The 24,467-nt window shown below is 35.6% G+C and overlaps 1 protein-coding gene and 1 long non-coding RNA gene across 7 annotated transcripts; both read right to left on the reverse strand.

Moving 5' to 3' along the window:
• Positions 1-4,953: 4,953 nt before the first annotated feature.
• LOC311278372 (uncharacterized protein) lies at positions 4,954-14,211 on the reverse strand. Of its 6 annotated transcripts, XR_014625414.1 has the most exons (4): positions 13,996-14,211; positions 6,493-6,720; positions 6,003-6,101; positions 4,954-5,655 (listed from the first exon to the last, which is right to left on the reverse strand). XR_014625414.1 is itself a non-coding variant. In XM_084389151.1 (3 exons), exons 1-3 carry the CDS (start codon positions 10,920-10,922, stop codon positions 5,405-5,407), a joined length of 513 nt encoding a protein of 170 aa, XP_084245277.1. In that variant the 5' UTR covers positions 10,923-13,024; the 3' UTR covers positions 4,954-5,404. The 6 variants fall into 6 exon arrangements, 1 of the variants encoding a protein (XP_084245277.1); XR_014625415.1 differs by lacking the exon at positions 6,493-6,720 and having other exon boundaries at positions 13,996-14,120; XR_014625416.1 differs by lacking the exons at positions 6,493-6,720; positions 13,996-14,211 and adding an exon at positions 13,551-13,987.
• A 5,857-nt stretch (positions 14,212-20,068) lies between these two features.
• On the reverse strand, positions 20,069-21,242 carry LOC311278856. The gene is made up of 3 exons (XR_014625485.1): positions 21,182-21,242; positions 20,627-20,682; positions 20,069-20,354 (listed from the first exon to the last, which is right to left on the reverse strand). It is a non-coding gene; the product is annotated as an uncharacterized lncRNA (long non-coding RNA).
• Positions 21,243-24,467: the final 3,225 nt, after the last annotated feature.

Raw genomic sequence — 24,467 nt, forward strand, 5'->3', positions numbered from 1 at the left:
TCTGAGGCAAGGTGTCATAACACTTATTCCAAAACCTCACAAAGACTCTCTATTAATTGAAAATTGGCGTCCCATTACATTGCTAAATAATGACTACAAGATTCTAGCTTTTATCTTAGCAAAACGTCTCAAATCTAAACTACACACTTTAATTGATGAATGCCCAATCTGGTTTCATGAAAGATCGCCACATAGCCAATAACATTCGCTTAGTTTTGGATCTGATTGAATACAAAGACTTTCTAGATGATGAACACCTTATTTTATTCTTAGACTTTCAAAAAGCCTTTGAAAGCCACAAATTTATTTTTGACACTTTAAACTTTTTTCATTTTGATAAGAATTTTATTAATGCTATAAAATCTGTACACTCTAAAAACTGCTGGGTTAAAAAATAACCCAACCTTAACCACACCGCTGGGTCACTATTGGACAGAACACGCGCTGGGTTGGTTTGACCCAAGTGCTGGGTTTCACCATTTAACCCATATTTCTGGGTCATTCATTTGACTCAACCAGTGGGTGAAATTAACCCTTTTGCTGGGTTAAGTCTTACTCATGTGCTGGGTTATTTCTTACTCATTGCCTTAATAAAATTAGTAACAAATATTTGTTATATTACGAATGTAAAATAATTATTATCTCTGTAATACAATAAACCAGAGAGGCCACAGTATATGTGATTTCAATCTCATTTAATTTTTTTTAAATTTTATACATTTCTTTAATACTTTTTGTTTTTGAATACAAATGTTAATCAATGTCAAAGGTCTGACATGTCCCCTTCATTTCATCCCTGAGGCACAGAATGTGCAGCAATTCACCAGTCATCTCATTTTGTAAATATTCAACCATGTTGGTCCTCACCTGTTGATTACACAAGTCAAGTAGAGTCATCTTTAATTATATAGCACATTTTACAATACAGATTGTATCAATGCAGCTTCACAGTAATACTGTAACATGAAAATAATACAACAAAGTTTGTTTCTAGAAGAAAATTGCGTCATCGTCCACCTTAAGGCAAATCAATAATTTGTTGAATATTAAATGTCCCCAACTAAGCAAGCCAAAAGCCAAGACAACAGTGGCAAGGAACCAAAACTCCATCAGGAGACAGAATGGAGAAAAAAACCTTGGGAGAAACCAGGCTCAGTCGTTCAGTTCTCCTCTGGCCATCGAGCGAACAGTGTTTGATTATGATTCAGGTAGCATTACAGGTCAGAGGTCAGATTGAATAAGAAAATTCAGAATATTTATCCAGTTCCATCTGGTTGGAAGTCGGAGTCATCACATCGGTATGGAGACGAGTTTGTTGAGGATCAGTCGTGTCGATGAGGCCTTCAAAGGGCTGATGAGGCTGGCCCTTCAGGGATGCGTCATGGATGGGTCCGGGCGCAGGTCCACCTTCTGATCTGGATATGGCCTGGATCCGGCTGACTTCAGTAAACTTTAGAATGAACAGAAAGACAAAAATTAGCATAGATGCCATTCTTCTTATTAAATAATGAGTACATCAGGTGTTATAGGAAAGTGTCCCCGGTTCCGGCTGACCTATGCAGCCTAATAATCATTTAACTGATTTGAATAATAGAAATGTATAATGTTCTATATGAATGCCAGGTAAAAGATATGCGTTTTAGTTTAGATTTAAACTGACAGAGTGTGTCTGCTTTCCAGAACAATCACTTAGAGTGTTGCAATAAAACTGACATGCAAGTTAAGTTTTTTTTTTGTGGAAGTATCAATTTTTTATTGAATATGCAATTAAAATATTGCAAACATTAAATGACCAAATGTGAAAAACAAACAAAATGTGTATTCAGTATTTGCAAACTGAATTATAGTAATAGTAATAAAAGAGTAATTTGGACAAATATTATCAACATTAAGGCATTCAAATAAAACATTACTTTATTAAAAGTAAAATATTACTGTAATGTTGATAGTGTCTTTAACGTTAAAACTCACAAACCCACAAAGCTGCTCGGTAATCTCCTGAGTCCTGACTGGCAGCGCTGATGATCGCCTCAATAAACAATTTAGATGTTACACACAATAAAATACTACGGGTAGGCTATCATGTAAGTTTGCATTTTTTAAGTTTTAAATATTGACGATCATTCGTTCAACAAAACGTCCATTTATTTCTCCTTTCCTCAGTCGCTGTATATAAAGATTGCAAGTCATAGCCTACATAATAAAAACTAGGCTATCAAGCTCTTGAAAGCCTTTTTTGGCAGAAACGATGGTTCTAGACATTACAGAAAACACACGCGACTGTGCTGGAACTTACCTCAGTCACTTCTTCTGACGAGTATTTCTAAAACTACGCCAGCAGACTTTTCACTCACAACTCACTAGCTAGAGACTCATTTCCCGCTGAATTTACGTGCGAGCCCTGTGAGGAAAGTGCGCGTATGGATTTCATACAAAACGCTTATCTCACTTTTAAATACGCAACGTCCACAATGAATAGGCCTACGATAATTACATGATGAATTTAGAATTTAAACTGCATATTTCAAAAAGGCTGCTGATATAGCTGGTTTAATTTCAACTAAGGATTTAACGTGGCATTTTGTCAAAAAATTCTAACCGGCTAGCTGTGGCTATTTAATGTTTCACAGAAATAAATAGTTACCCCTCACACTTCCATATCAAAGACTGTATGTTGAACAGTGAAATTAGCTTGCTGCTACCACCACAACTTATTAAAAATATAGGTAAACATTCATATTAGCTTACCATAAAACACTGCCTGCTCCGAGTGGCGTGCTCCTCGAGTCAGAAGTGAAGAATCCAGAAAGTTCCGCAAAGAATGAAAAAAGTAACCAGTTGCTGGGTCAAAATAACCCAACCAGCGGTTTATTTGTGAATGACCCCCTTACAACTCATTTGACCCAGCATGATCAACCCAATAATGTGTTTACAGTACCCCAAACAGCCCAACTTTTTGACCCAGCACAATCAACCCAACAATTTGTTTACAGAAACAACCCAGCATTTTTTTGAGTGTACATGGGAGGAAACAGTTGTGTTAAATTGGCTAATGGAACTTCACCCAGATTTTACATTAACAAAGGTATCCGCCAAGGCTGCCCCACCTTGCCTCTTTTATTTTTGATTGTGGCTCAAATTCTCTGTGATTTAATTCACAAGAGTTCATTCAAAGGAATTACATTAAATGAAAGAGAAATACAAATCTCACAGCTGGCGGATGACACAACCTTGTTTAAAAATTTTTTTTATCCCAAATAGGAGTTTCACTAAATGTTGTAAACCAGTTTTCTGAAAGCTCAGGCTTGAAATCTTTCAAAATGTGAGCTGTTTTCTATTAAAAAATAAGCATTTGGGTCAAATATGTGGCATAAATATAAATAATTTAGTAACTTATCTTGGAATAAAAATCAGTCATAATCACAAATTGATGACAGAGAATATCTCTCTAATACACGACTCTATTAATAAAAAGTTTGACTCTTGGCTTGCAAGAGATATATCTATGGCAGGGTTCTTCTTGCAAAAGCAGAAGGTCTCTCACGAGCAGCATATTTATTTACATCAATAGAAATACCTAAGTTACAATATGCCAATCTAGACAAACTATTATATAACTTTATATGGAGGAAGAAACCCCATAAAATCAGGAAAAACATCTTGACTAATAAAATTGAGGACGGGGGTTTATCGGTAATTGACTTCTCACTTTTCAATGAGATATTAAAAATCAACTGGATTAAAAGATTTTTGAAAAATCCAAACAGTCTGTGGAACATTGTGCCAAACTTTATCTTTGAAAAACTTGGTAAAATCACATTCTTACTTCAGTGCCCATACTCCATCAACAGACTGCCAGTCAAATGGTCAAACTTCCATAAACAGGCTCTAACATGTTGGTCTCTTCTATACAAACACAATTTCTCCCCTCACAAATGTTTTATCTGGAACAACATGAACATCATATATAGAAACAAGACTCTCTTTATAGAAAACTGGTTTAAACATGATATTATACAGGTATCCCAATTATTAAATAACTCAAATCAAATTTTAACTTATGACGACTTCACACATAAATTTAATTTCCATCCTCCAAGAAAATAATTTGATGTTGTAACCAGAGCTATACCCCATGGGATCATCACCCTATTTAGAGATGAGACAGATTTGGATCAAATTAATATATCTTTCTCCATCAGTGTTTCAATAAATGGTCTATCTTTTCTAGACAGAAAAGTCAACAACAAAGTAATAAAAAACCTTTTATGTGTATGAAAATATTAATTGGAATAGAGCATGGAGTAACCCACATAAATTTTTAATTACAAACAAAGTAAAAGAAATATCATTTAAAATTCTTCACCATTTATTACCCCTGTAACAAGGTTATTTCGAAATTTATCCCGTAGACGAAAAATGCAGTTTCTGCTCTCTGGAAACAGAAACGTTAGACCATTTATTCTATAGTTGTTCACATAGCTCTTCTCTGTGGAATGATATACAATGTTTCATTAATGGACACCTTGGCTCAAACATACACTTATCTCATTTTGACATCTTCTTTTACTTTTCTGACTCAAACTCCTCTGTACAATATATAGTCAACTTATTAATTTTGCTTGGAAAATTCTTTATTCATAAATCGAAATTTATGAAGAACAAACCTCTTTTCAATGTTTTTAAACTTGACTTGAAAAATTATATAGACTGTATCTCTGGACATCTAAGTGCACTTCACCTCACGCTGATTAAACGTTTAAACAAATATTTATACTTAAATGTTATCTTATTTCATATTTCTTTTATGTTTTATTTATCAGTAATGGTTTTATTTCTTAAACTCATTGTTTCATTCTCAGACATTACAAATTTAACCAGATAGATGCATAAAGATCACCTCATTATGGTAAATTCAACATATGTTTAAAACTTACTTTAAAATACTTATACTTGATCATTTAACATCTTATTTCATTTATTCACTATTTTATATGTTTTATTTATCCGCAATGCTTTTTCTTTAAACTCATTTGTTTCATTCACAGACATTATGGACGCTTCAGCCCCGAATCCCCCATCGCCAACATTCCTCTGTTCATAATTTCTTCATACTGTGGCCATTATCCTGCTATAATAAAAATATTCCCTGAAAAACTTGTCACACAAGCAGAATCGGGGGTCACAAAACACCTGTTGTCATAAAACCCCCATAAGTGGTCACATCATGTCATAAAAATAACCCCCCTGAAAAAACATTCCTTATCACACAACTTAATTGGGTCATAAACACACACACACACACACACCCCGGAAGCACAGCGGGGCAATATGACAATATCGGAGAGAAATTTATTTTTTATTTTGAAATTTTATTTTGAGAGAACCACCGGCTGGATGTACATTATCCCTTACTACCCACTATGTCTACAAATATGTTCATAGTGGACAAAATTTTCCCTAAGGGTGTACTAGAGGGAACCCACAGCTGCACAGCCTTTACGATAAAGCAACCCCAGCTGAACATATCTCGGTTGACAATTTGTTTGTTTAACTCGTCTTTCTGTGCTTTGATGATGTTTTGCTGATGTATGATGACGGCCACCAGAACACAAATGATCCAGAGACACACTATCAACACCAAACATATTCCTCCTGACAAACAGAAAGAAAACACACATATCAATTAAGAACAATTCACTCCATATTATAAGATATTATAACCCCCAAAATCAACCTTCGTAAGTAATTGATAGGGCTTTTAAAAGAGTGTTCTTTTGATTGCTCTTTTATAATGACAATCATTGGAAATTAATGTATGGACAAATATGCAAACAAGAAGATATGCTAAAAAAGTAAAAAGAAAGCATCTTTGTTAACACATCAACATAGATGTATTGTTTTTAGAGAAGAATGATTTAAATTTGATGTCATATTTCTCAGTATGTAATAATCCTCAAAAATGAACAACATCGCTGCTTCAGAATAAACTTTCTGCTTACTGGACATTTTCTTCAGCTTGTCTTTTATCCTGGTGGCGACTCCGGTATCGCGGTCCAGTTGCAGTGCCGCAGTAAGTGCTGAGGGTGCTGCAGAAACCCCTGGCGTGGAGCACAAGAAAAAATTAGGTGGGGGTGTTAAAAATAAATAACAAGTTTGCATGCTTTGCTCGAACTTTTGCCATTGCATTAACTGGTTACACTGTTTGCAGGGTTCGTCAGAGTTCCTCAGGGGCAGGGGCTCAAATGTAAAAAAGAGGCATACAGGTGCTGGTCATAAAATTAGAATATCATCAAAAAGTTGCTTTATTTCAAGAATTCAACTTTACAGGTGAAACTAATATATTATATAGACTCATTACATGCAAAGTGAGATATTTCAAGCCTTTATTTGTTATAATTTTGATGATTATGGCTTACAGCTTATGAAACCCACAAAATCAAAATCCCAGAAAATTAGAATATTACATGAAATCTAATTACACAGTGATACCATGGTCATTGAACCAGGTTTTGGTTCTTTTGGGAGTGTGGGCAGGTGCAAATCCTGCTGGAAAATGAAGTCAGCATCTCCATAAAGCTGGTCTGCTGAAGGAAGCATGAAGTGCTCTGAAAACGTCCTGGTAGACGGCTGCGTTGAGGCTGGGTCAATGGATGTTCCAATCGTGCCGGAGGTTCAGTTAAATTTAGTTTTTTAGCATTTGCCGACCCGGCGCCATTTCTGTGGGCAGAACAATAGTAGAAGAAGCTGAAGCGAGTTAATTTCGTGATAAAAAGTGAAAATGGTGATCTCCTGCTGGGTCAATGGATGTTTAAATTGTGTCGGAGGTTCAGTTAAATTTGGATTTTACAGTATACCCGTCATTAGACTTCGTGAATGTGAGAAGACTAACGTTACGCTTTTGTCAGAACAACGACGGAGGTTATGGCTGGCGAGGATAAACAGGAAAGAAACTCCCTCAAAACACGCAAGAATGTGTTGTTTTTTATTGCGAGTGTACACAAATATAAGTTAACACTTTTCAGTTTGAATTATGTCCTGTATGAACAAAATGACGAGATATTAAAAACATACAAAAACAACATTGTTTCCACTGTTCGATCGCGCCCGCGACTCTCTCTCTCTCACACACACACATTCCAGCACGGCAATCTCAGATTAAGTTATGTCCCTAAAGAACCCGCGTATAAGGGTGGTTGACATATTTGGCTAAAAAAAAGTTTTTAAAAAAAATCTCAAATGTAAGTCATGGAACTCATTGGGTTATATTCTACCAACTCTTATATTTCCAAATATATATGTGGTCTTGTAGATTTTGTCCTAAAATTTACATTTATTCACTAGTTTACTGTCTTAGTGACTAAAAATGTCATATGGTGTGACATGAATGTTATTGTGTATTAAATTAAAAAGGGGTATAATGTGATAATGTAAGTCAGTTTATCCTGATTCTTTATCATTACTATATAAAAGTATAGCAATTCTTATGTGCAAATCTGTTAAATTTGGCATTATTTTACTTTATCATCACTCATAGACAGATGTTTACTTGTAATCTTTCAATATACTTCAAATTAATTTGGGAATACCTTGCTATAAAAGTACCAAAATGCTTGTAACCTTTGCTGGCACTATTCCCCATCTGTCACATTGATGATTTTATGATTAATAACCAAAAAGCCTTAATATCTTTAAAATTTTTGAATGTCACACCAAATGACATGGTGTCACGCCATATGATGTCACCCCACACAACAATCTGTATGCAAAAATCTGTATTATCTGCATTTAACAAACAACCCAACTTAGTTTGACAAGTTAATCATTGTTTCAGTTACAGCAAAAATCACAAAATTGTTTAAAACAGTGAGTTCTGCTCAAAGTAGCAAAGAATCATATGTTTATAACACATGCATTAATCCACTTACTGTATTCATTTGATGTTGCACTTTTTATTTTAATCTGCTGAATATTAACTACATGAATTATAATAATCTTTATAGTAAATCATTGAACATTTTTTTATTTAATGCATAAATTAATTTCAAAATGAGGATGAGTAAAACAATGACCGAACAGCAAGCTGATGTATCATTTCGTTGTTCTTTCTTTATTCGCATTACCTCGCCATCTACTGAAATTTACCTCAAACTGAAAAATAAATAAAATAAATAAATAAAGGGAAACATTTGAGTGACAAAATGCTGTAGTTTAACATGTATCCAGCTTGAAAATGGGATAGTAGGGATTCACCAAATTGAGTTGGTGTATAGATATTAAATGTGTACATAATATAGTATCAAAATGTGTTAAAAGGTCAAAATATTCAATAAACTTAACTATTAGTTATAAAATATGTATCGAAGAACATTATTTACGTATTTAAATGCAATTTATATCATATAGTGTGACAAAATAATCATATGGTGTGACAAGAAAACCCTGTCACACCTTATGATTTTGTGTCACACCATATGAGGTTTCATGTACTTAGCATGACATTAAGCAATGTGCTTTTATGCTAACATGCTAGAACCATGCTAACTACAATATGACAATATAGTTTTGAAGGTAATTTTGACTGAAAAGTAATTTAATTTGGGCATTTTTGTGTAAAATGAGTCACACCAAAAGACAGCGCAAAAGGGAACTGAAGCAGGAGTGCCGGATATACTTGATTTTTTTTAAACCATGAAGAGAGAAAACTCTAATTGTAACTTTCAGTGTCCTTCTGAGGTGTTGTTCTTCCTCCTGAAAGAAGGAGGACCCCCACACCCCAAAGGTCTCCAAACAATTGCCCTTTTAAAAAAGGGAATATGGCGTCACACCTAATGATATCCATTTCCGGGACAAAACGTTTTAGTTAAGGGCTGATTCAAAATATTATGCCTGAACTTTTACTCAAGCATACTCACAAGTAGACACCTGGGATAACAATATATGATTTAATAAACAGAAAATGAATTCATTTTTTTGTTTTTATTCAAAATCAAAATTTGTGAAATGTGCTTGGGACAGTCACGCCATATGAGCTTATTCTGGTTTGGCTGAAAATTGTGAAAAAATGGAAGATTCATTAAACCCATGAATGCTCTGTATGTCCATATAAAACAGCACTTTCTGAACAATATCACCACAGTTTTTGATATATTTATCTATAATTTACTTAACATTGACACATTGGACCAAAAAAAGGCCATGTCATGTCAACCACCCATAAAGTAGTTCCGCATTACATTAATTAATTTGCACGCGAGTTTTATTTATTTTCATACCGTGTATATTCATATTCATGCACATATTTTCAGGCTCGGAATTGCTCACATGTATTAAAACTCCTAGCCAATACCAGATAATGATACACATCATGATAATACTGTATCTGAGGCAAAGCTGCATAATCAGTGCTCAGTGCTTCCTTTTGTTAGTGCATACGGATCCACACCATTTATGACTGAAATTTTCGCTTTGTCTCTTGATTTTCGTAACATTATAAATGGAAAGAAATATTCGAAATTTGCTTGTAAAACTCATAGACAGTATGGTAAAACATTGTAAGCAGCTTTTGCCCTCATGGCATCTCCGGTGAGGTCACGTGACATTAATTGGCCTGTGGGAACTATGTATTAGTGGGGAATTAAACTCACTCAAGTTGTTCAATTGAATGAAAGTATAGGCAATAGTGAGGTACACAGTCTTTATTTCTTTACAATGACTCTATAAAACATTTACTGGGAGCAGATACTAAACATCAATCATACACCCAATACAAACAAATGAAATGGCCATAATAAGGAGGGCGACCAGATTGAATCAGGTATACAAGTCTTAGGCTGGAAGCAACGATCTCCACTTATTTAAGTGCAACCCGGGAAAATTGTAACACACGTGTTGAATGAAATATTCAACCACAGCAATCCAAAAATAGTGTTATCACTGCATCACACCACCTCCTAAGATGGAAAATATAGCCGCTTCCAGTAGCCTACCCAGCCCCCTAAAATGGCCAAAAAAGGGTAAATAAAGGAAACAAAAAAAAGAAATAATAATCACAATATACAATACAACAATCAACCAAAAAAACCGAAGTTCACAATACTTCTAAACAAAGTTAGATAAAGGAAACAAAACAAACAAAAAAGAAATAATAATCACAATATACAATACAACAATCAACCAAAGAAAACGAAGTTTACAATACTTCTGATCCAAAACAAATACAAAAAAAAAAAAAAAAAAAAAAAAAAAAAAACCTTTAAGTACTGGGAAAAAGCAGTCTAGTGCCATCGGCTGCCGGATAATCTGTCAACACATAATACATGTTTAACACACCTACATTTGTATAACATTGGAATATACAAATAACATCTAGACTATACCCAAATATATCTCTATACAAAATATAAAACCACATAAAACATTTCACTACCTGCAACATGTGTCACAAATCACGAACACGATGCTGCTTAATATGAGACGTACAGCTCCACGTGCATGACCGTGGTTTCAGGTTTGTTACTATAACACATGCTCAAAACAATACTCTTGTACAGTAAAAATCGAACAACCTACCCCTCCCGCGTCACCAGCAACATGGACAGGAAAGCTGATTAGTATGAGGCGTGCACTCCACGTGAATGACCGTGATTTCAGGTTTGTTACGGATACTCAGGAACAAACAATACTCCGCTTTTATCATACATAATAAATCGCATGACCTACCCGGGGATTATTGGCAACATAAACTAGCAGGCGATACCTTCGGCATGCAGATTCAAAAGCTCTTCCCGCGTACAGCAATGCCACGCCAAACAACCATGTGCGTCTCCCACATAGACTGTGAAAAAAGATGGACGACGCCCCTTCGCTCTCTTCCATTGCTGAGAACTGAAGCCGCCAGAGTCCCGATATGGCGCTGACATAATGGAACTTGAGTCTGCGCAGTAGCGATCTCGGGACCAGACCTGCGCAGTAGCAGAGAACGTCTAATATGGCGAGAAGTTTCACTCTCACTACACTTCCGGCTTCTGAACTGGTTGCAGTTCCACTCTGATTCCATATGAGGGCGCTCACAGGACGAGTGCAGAATGAATGGAGGTCAATGGCGGTATACCCCTCAAAATCCACTTTTCTCAGGATATAATTTTTTGTCTAGTAATTTGAATGTTGTATTCGAAAGGAGATGCAAAGAAATTACACATTGCTGGGTGTTAGATTTTTTAGAGTCACTTATTTGCTTTAAAAAAGTCTTCCAAAATGTCAATGACGTCAGAATGCTGACGTCATTAGCAGAATGCTAGCGTGTTATGGGCAACAACAACTCAACCTGTAAGAAATCAAAACGACATAAGTACTCGTTCATTCAACTTTCGACCTAAAACCCATGTTGAACTTGCAAAATCTACAATCACATCTGAGATTTCTCAACGGCAATCGGGTGAAAGAGACTAATTTAGCCGTCTAGCCCCATTGACTCCCATTCATTTTGCACTCATGGCGATCGCCCCCAGTGGAACTCTGGTGGTACTACAACCAAAATTCGGTACAATAGGGCTTAAAGTAACAACATGTAGTTTTTCAACCTTCATAATATATTTCCAAGACCCTTGTGATGGTACATCGACTTACAATAGGTTGAATGAGACGTCTGCCAGAGCCTGACGGGGTCTGTAAAGCTTTTACTGGCACTATGTAACTTCGGGGAGCGGGTAGTAACCAGAGCTCAAAAAGAACTACAAAATTCGACTGCTTTACGGCATACGTCACTTCGCCAATCACTTCCTCAAATTCGGCCGTGACAGGCCAACCAGCGCGTTTGTTTTCGTGCGTCTGTTTTCGTCATGGCTGAAGCAGCAGCGAAACGTAAGAAGTCCAAGGTTTTGTCGGAGTAGAGTCGGAAAAGGAAAAGGGAGAGTGATAAACTGAAAGGCAGGACGAGGATCAATATTGGTCGAGCGTTTGCTCGCTGGCGTGAGCTTATCGTCAGACCGATGCTGACTTGGCCGTCATGCTGTTGAACTAGTAAGTTAAGTAAATTGCTTGCATACTATCTTTAGTTTTTCTAATCTGTTGTCTGCCTGGCTACGTTACGGAAACTATCTGGTCCTCCATTTATCTTCATGAATCAGCTAACGTTAGTAGATGAGCGAATTATCAATCTGGTAGCTAGTAAACACTAACATGCTAGTTTTAGATGGTTAGGATGCTATCGCTATCATTCTCGTTCAGATTTGAGCATTGCAATCGACATGCAAATCGCAAATGTTTGAGTTAAAATGTTTAGTCTACTAAACATGTATAAATTATGAAAGGAGGAAGATTAATAATATTATCATTGCCCATATGAAAAAAACCTGCATGCTTCAGTAACAGCCCGTTCTCATCCCAAGTCGTCATATACTGACGCGTTCAAAATTTCTTCAATATCTGACGCACAAAGCACCCTTTAGCGTCCTTATGAGACGCATAACCCTACCACAGACCTAAACCTACCCATAACCGAAGCGTCTCATATTGACGCTAAGGGTGCTTTGTGCGTCGGATATTGAAGAATGTTTGAAAGTGACGATTTGGGGATGAGAATGCGTTGACCGTAAATAATTTTACGACAGCGGTAATGGACAATTCCGCTTCCAACCTGTAGGGCGACCGCAGAGGAAAAGTTCCATGTTGTTGCTTTAATAGGGAGTGGACAGGCTCTCCGTAGACGGGCTCTGGCGGCACGCTTGGGTCTCCCACAATAATGTGCCACGCCTCTTAACTTCCTTAAGCGGAAATTACGCTAAACGCATTCTGCCATGACGTCAATCAAACTAAAAGAAAAAACACATATACATCCCCACTACCAACCCACTACATATATGTAGCAGGGCATTCAGTTACTTTTGAAAGGACAAAAATAAGGTGTCAGTGTATTTCATTAGACTTTAACTTTGTCAGCTATAAAAAAAAAATCTAGCATTTCCTCACGTTTTACCACTGATTTTTAGTGACAGTCGATATGCATGGGCCACTGGCGATTAAAGTCCCCCCCCCTCTCCCCTGCCGTGCCACACCACACCACACCACCCACTCCCCTCCCTTCTTCTCACAGCCATCCACGCCTATTTAAGTTCCATTTTTCAAAAAGATTGTGAGCTAGACTTGAGCTGAAAGAGGGGAGTTTCATGTCAACATTATGACAACGCTGTAACAACCTTCACCACACAGACACAACGTAGTTACAGCAACGTTTTGGCCATGTTGTTAAAACGTCTTTAGAAGGGCTACGTTGTGCCAACGTTCTGTGTTTGCTGGGTTGTTTACTAGCCTAGAGAAGAAGGATTGTTCAAATATTATTGTGTGTTGAATGACATATTTATGTCTTTGTGTCAGTTTATTGTTTAAATGGTCCTTTCGTGTGCATATCCTGGATGTTTAATGATGTCACGCGTGACCTTTCCAACGTGATGACGGCTATTACGTGATATGAAGCGATTAGATCTAATCAGCGTGATTTGCTGCAATGTTTTTTCCCCTAGTTGGTCAGAACAAAAGTGGATGTTACTCACTTGTTCAGATGACATTTTTCCGGTGAAAATTCTTATGTTGGTCATACTTCCAATGCATGCCAGTAGATCCACTCCGGCGCGGTGATTGACAGCCGCACATTCTCCTCAAAATATTGGATTCATCCGCTGTGCCGTGCCGACATTTCGGACTGCAGCTTTAATAATGCAAATGTATAGTCCAACATTTGTGCAGTCTTGATCGCTAGTGTGTTTTGCCCACTGTGCGGTTTTTTTTTTTTTTTTTTTTTTTTTACAGTCTACGGTTTTGCTAATGAACGAACAAGCGATGAAAATGGAGAAGAATCCACTCTGTTTTACATCGTGACGAAGTTATGCCTACACTTCCACGGTGACGGAACCAATCCAATTTACACTCAAACTTGTGTAAATTAGAATAAGATTTAGAACAAATAAAAGAATAACATGTCATTTAATTTATACTTACCTTATTCACATATGTCTCAGATTGTTTTTGTCAGAATCTCTTCGTCTTTGTCTGACTGCAATTCGAGAAAGAGAAACTAAAAGCGTCTATAATAGCCTACCTGCCCCACTTCCGCGTTAAACTTTGTTACAACCTACTTTGTGGGAGCGAAGGCGTGTGGATGGGATCCAGATTCGACCAAAAGATGGACAAATGGAGATCTGATGAATTTATTATTTTAGAGACCAAAAACAAGCAGCAGGAGAGAGAAAGGAGTGAAAACAGATTTCTCCCTTGAAGACAGCTGACAATCTTCATGAAATTTCTGTGTTCAGGCAAAGGGGAAAAACAAGGAAGAAATAACTAATTTGTTCAGACTGATATGTTATAACGTTACTCAGGGAGGTGCTGAACAGTTAAGCAGTTCCATTGACAGTTTTTCCCCCTCCCTCCAACGTCTCATTTTTATATATTTTTCTCTCTCTTTCCCTTCTTACTCCTCATCAATAGGCTACATGAAATATATAGAAGGTTCTTTTTTTATATATATATAAAAAACTTTTACTTTTTATAAAATGTAAATTCGTCCCCCGCAGTTTTTCGTATAGGACAAGTGGTTTTCACGACAAGTTGAGGTTTTCGCGGTCCAATTGTGTATACATCCTGATTTAAAATTCAAAGAGTCAAGATGAGTTTCCATGGTAGGTAATCAGTCACTCTTTCGTCACGACACGCCCATGCTCGCACCCGCGCTGGATCCATCATTTTCATAGAGGTCGCTATGAGTTCAAACTTAAAAACGGCAAAAAACTCTTCACTTCACTCCCTTTTCCCGAAAAATCACTGTAAGTTGTCATGTGGTATCCGAATTGTGTTGCACATTGATGAATAACTCTGCCTATTTCTCGAGCTGAATAATTAACAAGTTTTGTTGGAAATTGAAAATAGTCTTTTTTATTCGTAATGTCTTTTATTTTCACAGATATGTAATCAACGCCCTTCAAATTAGAATAAAGATGGTGATTGTTAATGCTGAATTTGGATTTTCATGCATTAACAGCCACTATATCTGCTTGAATCAGGCAGCGTTGTAACGTGTAGCCTACATGATGTTTACCATATATAATTCGGTAACACTTTACAATTGTTAGATACAATTTTTTGTAGACAAACTATAAGTTGTCTTGAAAAAGCCTAACCTGAAAGTTTGAAGTAGTTTTAAAAGCTTGAAGTTTGACGTAGCCTACACAAAAAACTATTTGAAATATGTAAACATAAACAATATTGTACAATATACAATATGTGCAGTATAAAGTACAGAACATCTGTATTTCTTTCTTTCTTTCATGGGCAGGGCTAGCCCCTTTTTAGGGGTGCTTCAGCACCATGCTTAAGCTATTGTTATCCAATTTTTTTGGCCTTCAAAACATCTTAAAATGCACATATGTAGATAAGAGAAATAAAAAATTTCCCTCAGGACCTCAGTGATTATAAAACCCGGCCATATGCATGTTACTGGATGAATGAATGAAACTAGTTAATAATGAGCATTAGATCATAAACGAATTTTTTTTTTTAACATCATACCCTCATTGGGGGCTGAGCCCCCCTAAAATGAAAATGCTAGAAACGCCCCTGCTTTCTTTCTTTCTGTTGTATTGCTTTAAACATAAATAGCATATTAAGCCAATTAAGCAAAAACCTGTCAACAAAGGTGTGCAAAAATAAAAAAAATCTGGTATAACGCTTGGCATTCTGTCCCCCTCACTTTTGAAATGATGGCTACGCACCTGCCTACGGTTGTTGTTCAAGTTTTTTCTTATGTCTTTTTCTTTAGTTTATGTTAATGTTAGGGGCATCCGCGATATAAATAAAAGGAAGGCTGTAGTTTTATTTTTGAAAGACAAAAGGGACGATTTTTATTTATTTCAAGAAACGCATAGTTCAAAGGCTGATTACAATTTTTGGAAGAGTCAGTGGGGTCAGGACATTTGCTTGAGTCATGGTACAAATAGATCAGCAGGGGTCGCTATTCTCAGAGGGAATTTCAGGGGCAAAATTCTTCATAATGAGTGTAATAATAATGGAAGTAGGCCAATAATCATATTAGAGGACTCTCATAAGTAATATATTATTGCTAATATTTATGGTACTAATTGCAAATCTACAAATTTGATTTTACTCCATGAATTAGAAAAACGAATTATAGACCTATCAACCAAATACATGAATGCAAAATGTATTCTCGGGGGTGATTTTAATGTAGTCCCAGACCCAGATAGTAACATAGATAGATGGCCTCACAAAGGTGTAAAATATGATAGCAGCAAGATTATCTCTGGGTTATGCAATAACTTGATGATATCTGGTGGAAAATGAACCCCCAAAAACTCATGTACATGGCAAAATAATGATTTGTCTTTGCAGTCTCGAATAGATTTATGGTTAATATCAGAGGAGTTGACATCATTGATAGACAACGTTACAATTGATCCTGCAGCTTTTACTGACCATAAATCTATTCACATTTTTATCATCACTAATGACAATAGAAAGAACTTGAGCAGAAGTGAATACTGGATATTAAACAATTATTTGTTATTAAATGATGAATTTAAATGTGAAGTCTTAAAAATAATTGATAAATACTATAAACGGGGTGTAATTACTAACCAATATGGGCTGCAGTGGGATTTTATGAAATATAAAGTGAGGAGTTTAGCCATAAAAATTAGTAAAACAATTGCCAAAAATAAACGGGCCAAAATGCAAGCCATCATCCAAGAGTTTGGTGCCCTGTGTGATAAAACAGATTTAACAGAGGAACAAGCTCAAAATCTCATAAAATTACAAGAAAATTTAAATAAACATTATGAGGAAAAGGCAAAATCTGCTTTCATACGTTCCAGAAGAAAGTGGCTCGAGCATGGTGAAAAACACACAAGATATTTTTATTCTTTGTAAAAAAGAAATGGTGAAAGATTATCAATTAATAAATTACGCATAAATAATTCTGTCACAGATGATTTATCTACAATTTCAAAACATATAGCAGAATTTTGAAATACATGAAATACAGTACTCCTTAATGGAGTCCTTTTTAGAAAATTTGGATAATACTAGTACTTTTGTTAATGATGAATTTGGCAGCATTTGTGAGAAAGAGCTTACTATTACAGAAATTATCGACAATATAAAGAAACTCAAGGACAACAAATCTCCTGGAAATGATGGGCTTATGAATGAATTTTTCAAAACTTTCAGAGATGCCCTTTCCCCGTTTATTTTAGCTATGTTTGATGAATCTATAAATAATGGAATCTTACCTCCATCTCTCAGACAGGGTAATTACCTTAATACCAAAGGCAAATAAGGATACCTTATCTCTAGATGGGTGGAGACCCATAACTTTATTGAACACTGATGCCAAACTCTTTTCTCTTATTTTTGCTAGCAGGCTGAAATTAGGATTGGACTCCTTAATTGATCAGTCTCAGTCTGGCTTCATGAAAGGGAGGCATGTCTGTAATAATATCCGTCTTATTCTTGATTTGATTGATTATAGTCACCTTCTCAATGATGACAATCTAATAATATTTGTTGATTTTAATAAAGCGTTCGATACAGTAGAACACAAATTCATGTTTGCAACATTAGAATACTTTAAATTTGGTATTTTTTTTAGAAAGGCAATTACAACCTTGTACACCGATTGTAACAGCTCTGTTAAAATGGTTAATGGGACTTCTGGTAGATTTTTTCCATCAGACAAGGCTGCCCAATCTCACCGTTTCTTTTTCTGCTCGTCACACAGGTTCTTTCTTGCTATGTAAATATGAATTTCTTTCAAGGTATTAACGTTTTTGGGAATGAATTAAAAATATGTCAGCTCGCTGATGACACAACATGATGGCTGCGTTCCAAACCGCATACTCAATGAGTAGGTACTTAATTTCAATGAGTACTTACTTAACGAGCGCTAAAAGAGTAGGTACTTTATAGCCAAATCTCGTTGAGTATGAATGCGAACCGGACATCTGCCATGTTGACGTTATCATGTGACCTACGACGCGTTATCACACGCGCAACAACTTAAAAGATTCGAACGGACACGTTTAATTCATCTATCTGTAAATATCTTGATATTGATTAAACTCATTTTTTGGTCTTTTTTGAAGAAACTGCTGCCCATTTATTTTGTGAATAGGGGAGAGCGGGGCACAAAGTAACGCTTTTTGACTTTCTCAGTTTGTGTAAATCTACTTATGGTTCAGAGTATTTTTTTTTTTCCCACATTAATTTCCCACATGTCTACTACAATTATGTGTTTTTGTTTTATTAATACAGTATATACTTTTTTCTTGATATACCCCGAAAGAATGGAAGTGAAATGTGACAACATGCCCCATAGGTGGGGTACATTGTAACATGTCGAGGGGCACATTGTAACGACCATATGACAGCTTAAAATGTTATCTGATCTAATAAAAAAAATATACAAAACAAACTAAAATATTTTCTAAATAAAATACAATTAAAAACCTTTTTCATATAAAATAATGGCAATTTTTAATAATTAAATGTAAACTCATTTTTGAGTTTTGACTACGAACACATGAAAACACAGCTATACAACATAGTTCAAAACAAATAAATAATTAGTCATTTCTGAACATTGACTCTCAGTCTTTATTCACCTTTTTTTCTCACGTTTTCTCAATAAAATTAATACAAGTATAGAATAGAATAGCATATTTCTAATAGGGGCACATTGTAACGCAGTGTTACAACATGCCTCCGCCTGCACAACTGGGATTTAAACCCTGCTAGTGTCTTCTGCTAGTTAGCGATGCATTAAATAACTATCTCAACTGTTAAATAACATCTTGGAGATTAAAATAATATCAGATTTGTCTTATGTTAAATAAACACAAAAAATAGAGATGAAAAATTAACTTAAGTAAGAAATTTACTTTTGCTATGGTTTAATAAATGTCTATGGATATCTTCCAAAAAAAAAAATATTTTAGCGGATTTTTTTTTTTCTATATAGTGTTGATATGGCAACTAGTAAATACACAAAGTTTCGTCATCCAAGCATGTGCGGAAGTATTTAAAACAAGCGCGTTACAACTAACCCCGCGTTAGGTTGTGCCCCGCGCTCCCCTACATTTAGGGTTGATTTAAGTTATTTTATTTAACCTTACTAATGTGAACTACCGTTTTATCCTTAACGATGTTATTTATTTTTATTACGAAATCCCAAAATTGTCATCTCTTGAATATGTTGTTAATTTTTTATATCCAAATATTTTCATCCACAAGCAAAAGTGGCTAACTGCTTTATTTTTTCCTCTTTTTCTTGTTGAATTTAACTGTCGTTTCATCTCTCAGGCCTATAAATAACAAAAAATGTTTTTTTTAAATGTATTATAATGAATTATTTAAGAAAATATATATTAAGATATTCAACCTTGTAGGTTCTTTTTTCCTATGTAAAAAATCTCATATTATGTATGCAAACCAATTTTATATATATATATATATATATATATATATATATATATATATATATTGGGTTTGCATACATAATGAGATTTTTTACAGATCTCATAACATCAGTAACTCGACAGCCCTACCTAGAACGGGTTTCCTCAGCGTTTGTAATGTCTGCACAAAGGGCAGCTGTGCGAAGATTCGCCTTTGGAGGAAAACTGTTGATTTTATACTCTAAATTTTAAGTATCATTAATATTAAAAATGAATATTACCTCAGAATGAATTGCATTTCTATCCCACCCCAAAACATACAATAATAACAACGATAAATGCTGACCAATACTTAATTATATGACTTTTTACTGAAAATTATATAATTCAATAAAACAAACAAATTGTAATGTATGTCATATGACATAGCTATGCATGATTGAATACACTCTAGATGTGTATATAATGAACATATCTACATCTTCTTTCAAACATTAATTAAATAATTATATTTTATTTACTGACAACAATGAGAAATATTAATAAATTAGTAAAAGAATGAATGAAAGTCGCCATCACACAATAAACAAATGCATAAGTCAACACATGAAACAAGCTTTATTCAAACTACAATCATGTATGTATGTAGACTACAGGCACTGAACCCCACATCCTTCTGCCATCTCAACACAGCGGTTCCCATTCTGCAGCTTTATTCTGCTGAATCAGCTGACCGCCAGAGGTGAGCCGTTCCCTTGTGCCGGAGGTTGTTGCGTGATGTGTTGTGCTTCACAATCTGAGGCAAGTGGAGTGATGGAGGGACCATCTCCAGGATTCAGCTCTGTGCTCTTCATCCTCAGTGCTCACACCAGCCCGCTGACATTTCAGATCCTACAAAATGCACAAACATAACACAAAAGCAGTAATTTTAACCACACAATGTCATTTGATTTCAGTATTATTTAGAAGACAAAAACGCTTTTTTTCCACAAATGCCGCCATCATCTTTCCTTGCAGGTCCTGCTCCACCACAAAAGCTGTGCAGCAAATGCACAGAAATCAAGAATCAGAAAAGTGCTGTAATAGCTCTGTTTGAAATTACAATAAAATAAACTACAACTTAAGATTTAAATAGTTGTTATTCATTTCTGTAGTATACTCACTCAAAGCCTTCATGAGCAACTCTCCACCAGATAAACACACATCTGTTCATCTGACCCTGTAACATCCAGACAAGATTCACGTTACCTCTGTGATTTATGAACTCAACACTACATTTACATGTTGAGGTTGTTTTAACTTTTTATCCAACATAAATGTTCCTCAATTTATCAACAGTAATGGACAAATAAAATAGATAACTTATGTTTAACGTTAGTTACTTTATAGATTTGTTCTACATAATAGCACACATTTCACTCAGATGTCTATTTCATGTTGTGATATTTCAAGATTTTCCTGTCAGATGTAAATAGACATTTAAAATAAGCGTCTTTGATGTATGGTTTGTTTATGTAAATCCACTTTAGAGACGTAACTTACGTGTCTTTACTGGAGCTCCCCTGTTAGCTAACGTTGTATACAATAAAACGTGTTTTTACAGCAAAATCACAACTATACTACACTGTGTAACGTCTTTACACCTTCAACAATTCAACAGTTTACTCTACAGTAGTTCAACACATGCAATTTTAACAAAAGGAACTGTGTTTACTCACATTTGAAAGCACCCGCGTCGCCGATCTCTGCGATGTTTGATAATGACGTATCCTATCGCGTGGCCTCCTGGGATAGAAGAGTATCCATCGGTTGAGCACTCAAAAATCTGGCCGGAAGAAGTAAGCCATCCGGGAACTTCTCGCCTACTCTTTTATGAATACTGATGTTTCGAACGTACTGCTTCCTTCACGTACTGTTTTCGCCTACTATATAGTAGGAAAGTAGGCATATTGGAACGCACTTAAGTCCGAATCTCGCGATAATTCGTACGTCACCCAGGTTATTCTCGCCTACTCTTTTGGATTCGTACATACTTTTTCGCTCGCCTACTCTTTTTCCCATACTAAATAGTAGGGAAGTATGCGGTTTGGAACGCAGCAGATGTTTTATTAACAAGGTTCGGGAGGAGCAGGTGCTGATAATTAACCCAATTAGCACAAGTGGAGATCAATCAGTAATCAACTCAGGACAATATAAATAACAGCAGAACCCACCTCTGTTCCTTGACAGTTTATTCAGCATCCCACCTCCACTCCATCTCCTCACTTTTAGTTCAGTCTCCTCACTTCTAGTTCCATCTACTCTTACCAACGGGGGGAGTACTCTGGGTTTGGGCAGAAATTCCGAGCTCGGAGCCCTCCACCCGGACAGCACGCCAAATACGCATAACCTTTACCGTAATAATTATATGTAGATGTGAACTCGTGAAACTATTTTTAAAAAATGCTGCAGAGGTTAGCAAAGCAATTTCTCTAAAGTATCTGGTCTCAACCTTAATATAAGCAAATGTGAGATTTTTCCACTTTAATAGGGGTGTTAACCTCGAAGAAATTGATGGAATCCCTGTCAAGGAGGTTGTCACATATCTTGGTGTAAAACTTTGCAAAGATGAATCATATCGTACTTCTCTTAACTTTAATCCGATGATCAACAGTACAAAAAGAAAGTTTGACTCTTTGTTGCAGAGAGATTTATCCATTTATGGTCGTGTCTTATTGTCTAAATCTGAAGGTTTGTCAAGATCTGCGTATATCTCCCAAGCTCTATTTGTCCCCAAGACATTTACCAAAGAGTTTGACAAGTTGTTATTTGATTTTGTTTGGAAAAAAAGGCCTCATTATTTAATGCAATCCATATGATCCATATGATCAGGGTGGTTTGACTGTTGTGGATTTTACAACTTTGAACAGCACTTTTAAAATAAATTGGCTAAAATGTTTTATTAAAAATAATTGCTCTGTGGAATATCTTCCCTAACCATTTAATGAATCAACTTGGTGGTATAATTTTTTTTTTATATCAACAAAATACCTCTTTGTTTATCTAATTTTCACAAGCAAGTCTTTTTGACATGGTGTTTGGCTTTTAAACATAACTTCTCTCCTCACTCCTTTTTTATTTGGAATAATAAGTAGGCTATATTACACACCGAAGAAAAACATTATTTTTAAGACATTGGTTTGAGTCTGATATATTATTAGTTAGTCAGTTGTTGAATTCTGATGGTCAGTTTTTGAGTATTACTGAACGATGTCTGAAATTTAAGGGTCATATTTCTGTTAAAGAATATTGTATTGTCATGAATTCTATTTCTGCCAAAATTTAATCTCTATTCAGAAATCAGGGCTCTATGGGGTAACACTGCAAGTAAAGTCTCCAAACATTTGTTTTTAGATAAACTTGATTTAATTAATGATAAATGCAGTAACCAATTGATTAGATCTCATTTTGTCAGTAGGCTATCTCTTCTCCTCCATCTAAATTTGTTTGGGTTAATATGTTTCCATCATTTGAGTGGGAACATTTTTGGGGAGTTCTTAGTCGGTATTGTGTATCAAATAAAACCAAAGAAAAATTGCTCACAGAATATATCACGGCAGTTCGTGACATAGTCACGAAATTTAATCTATTGATTCGTGTTCGTGAACACGAATGTCCCCTTTTTTTCGTGGCACTCAGCACGACTTTCAATCTAATGTATTTCAATGGGAAGTATATTTCGTGTCTGCACCACGTTTTTCTTTCTGCCAATCTGGAGCATTGTTTTTCTCATTTGTCATTCTTTTTTTAAAAACTTTAAGTGCTACATTACTCAACATTTAATCAGACATGTTTTTGTCCTTGTTTTTATTGCTTTATATTCTGTAGGCTTCTCGCCATTGTAAACCATCGTCCGTGGTTCCTTCCTTCCAGTCAAAATATAGTAAATATATTCAATTAACGAAACTGAAGAGTTCAGCTACGGCTATCGTATCTAAATGTTGCTGTTTATTTTTGGAGAAATACCGTTTTTCCATTGGTTTGGTGTGTCATCTAACGGTAATCTACAGAGCCTTATCGACTGATATGATCATACGTTTAAATTGTTTCTCCATAAAATAAAATAAAATAAAATAAAATAATTTAATTTAATTTAATTTAATTTAATTTAATTTAATTTAATTTAATTTAATTAATTGACCCCAGCATTACCCATGAACCTCAGCATCCGTTGCTGTGGAGACAGAGCCAGTCCGCTTTGCGATTGGGTGATTTCTTCAGTGATTTCTCATTGCGCTCAAACCACCGTACAGGTAAGTTGGCTTAATGAACACGTTTTGCTTAAATGTCATAATTCATGCCTTTCTTTGTCATTAGACACACACGGTTTACATTAAGGCAACGAATTAAAGCCCGACCAATGGTTTCCTTGTTATCAGCAAAAAAATTATAATAAAACTCTTGTGAAAATAGGCTTGCTAAATGGTTAGCTAACTTCAACATAAGCTAACGTTAACTCTCATTATCTAGAGATGTCATTTTCTCTCGAAGTCATTGTAAAATGTCACTGTCAGTAATAACACATAACGTAACGTTATTTAAAAGGAAATGGGAATCTCTCACTATTGGGGAACACTTTTTAAAACTTATATCAACTTAGCTAGCCTACACTACATAATTAACATTTTCTGTTCTCCCTGCAGATTCTGTCAAACTTCACCTTTTCGACCAAGATACACCTGATTTTCAACACCCAAAGGCACTTTTAAGAGCCAACCTCTTTCTATCTATCTCTGTCTATCTCTCGCAAACTATCTGTCCATCTATCTCACTATCTGTATTTCTATCCATCTCTCCAATCTATATCTATATCTTTATCTATCTCAGTCTTTATCTATTTCCTTAATCTTTCCTCTCTGTCTATCTTTGTCGACTTGTCTGTCTAATCCGTCTTTGTCAGTCAGTGTCTGTATCTGTCTGCGTTGCTATGGCCACCAAACATAGCCTTGACTCAGAGGATCACTA

The sequence above is a fragment of the Rutilus rutilus genome (assembly GCF_951802725.1).
Source record: "Rutilus rutilus genome assembly, chromosome: 19".
NCBI classification, from domain to species: Eukaryota; Metazoa; Chordata; class Actinopteri; order Cypriniformes; family Leuciscidae; genus Rutilus; species Rutilus rutilus.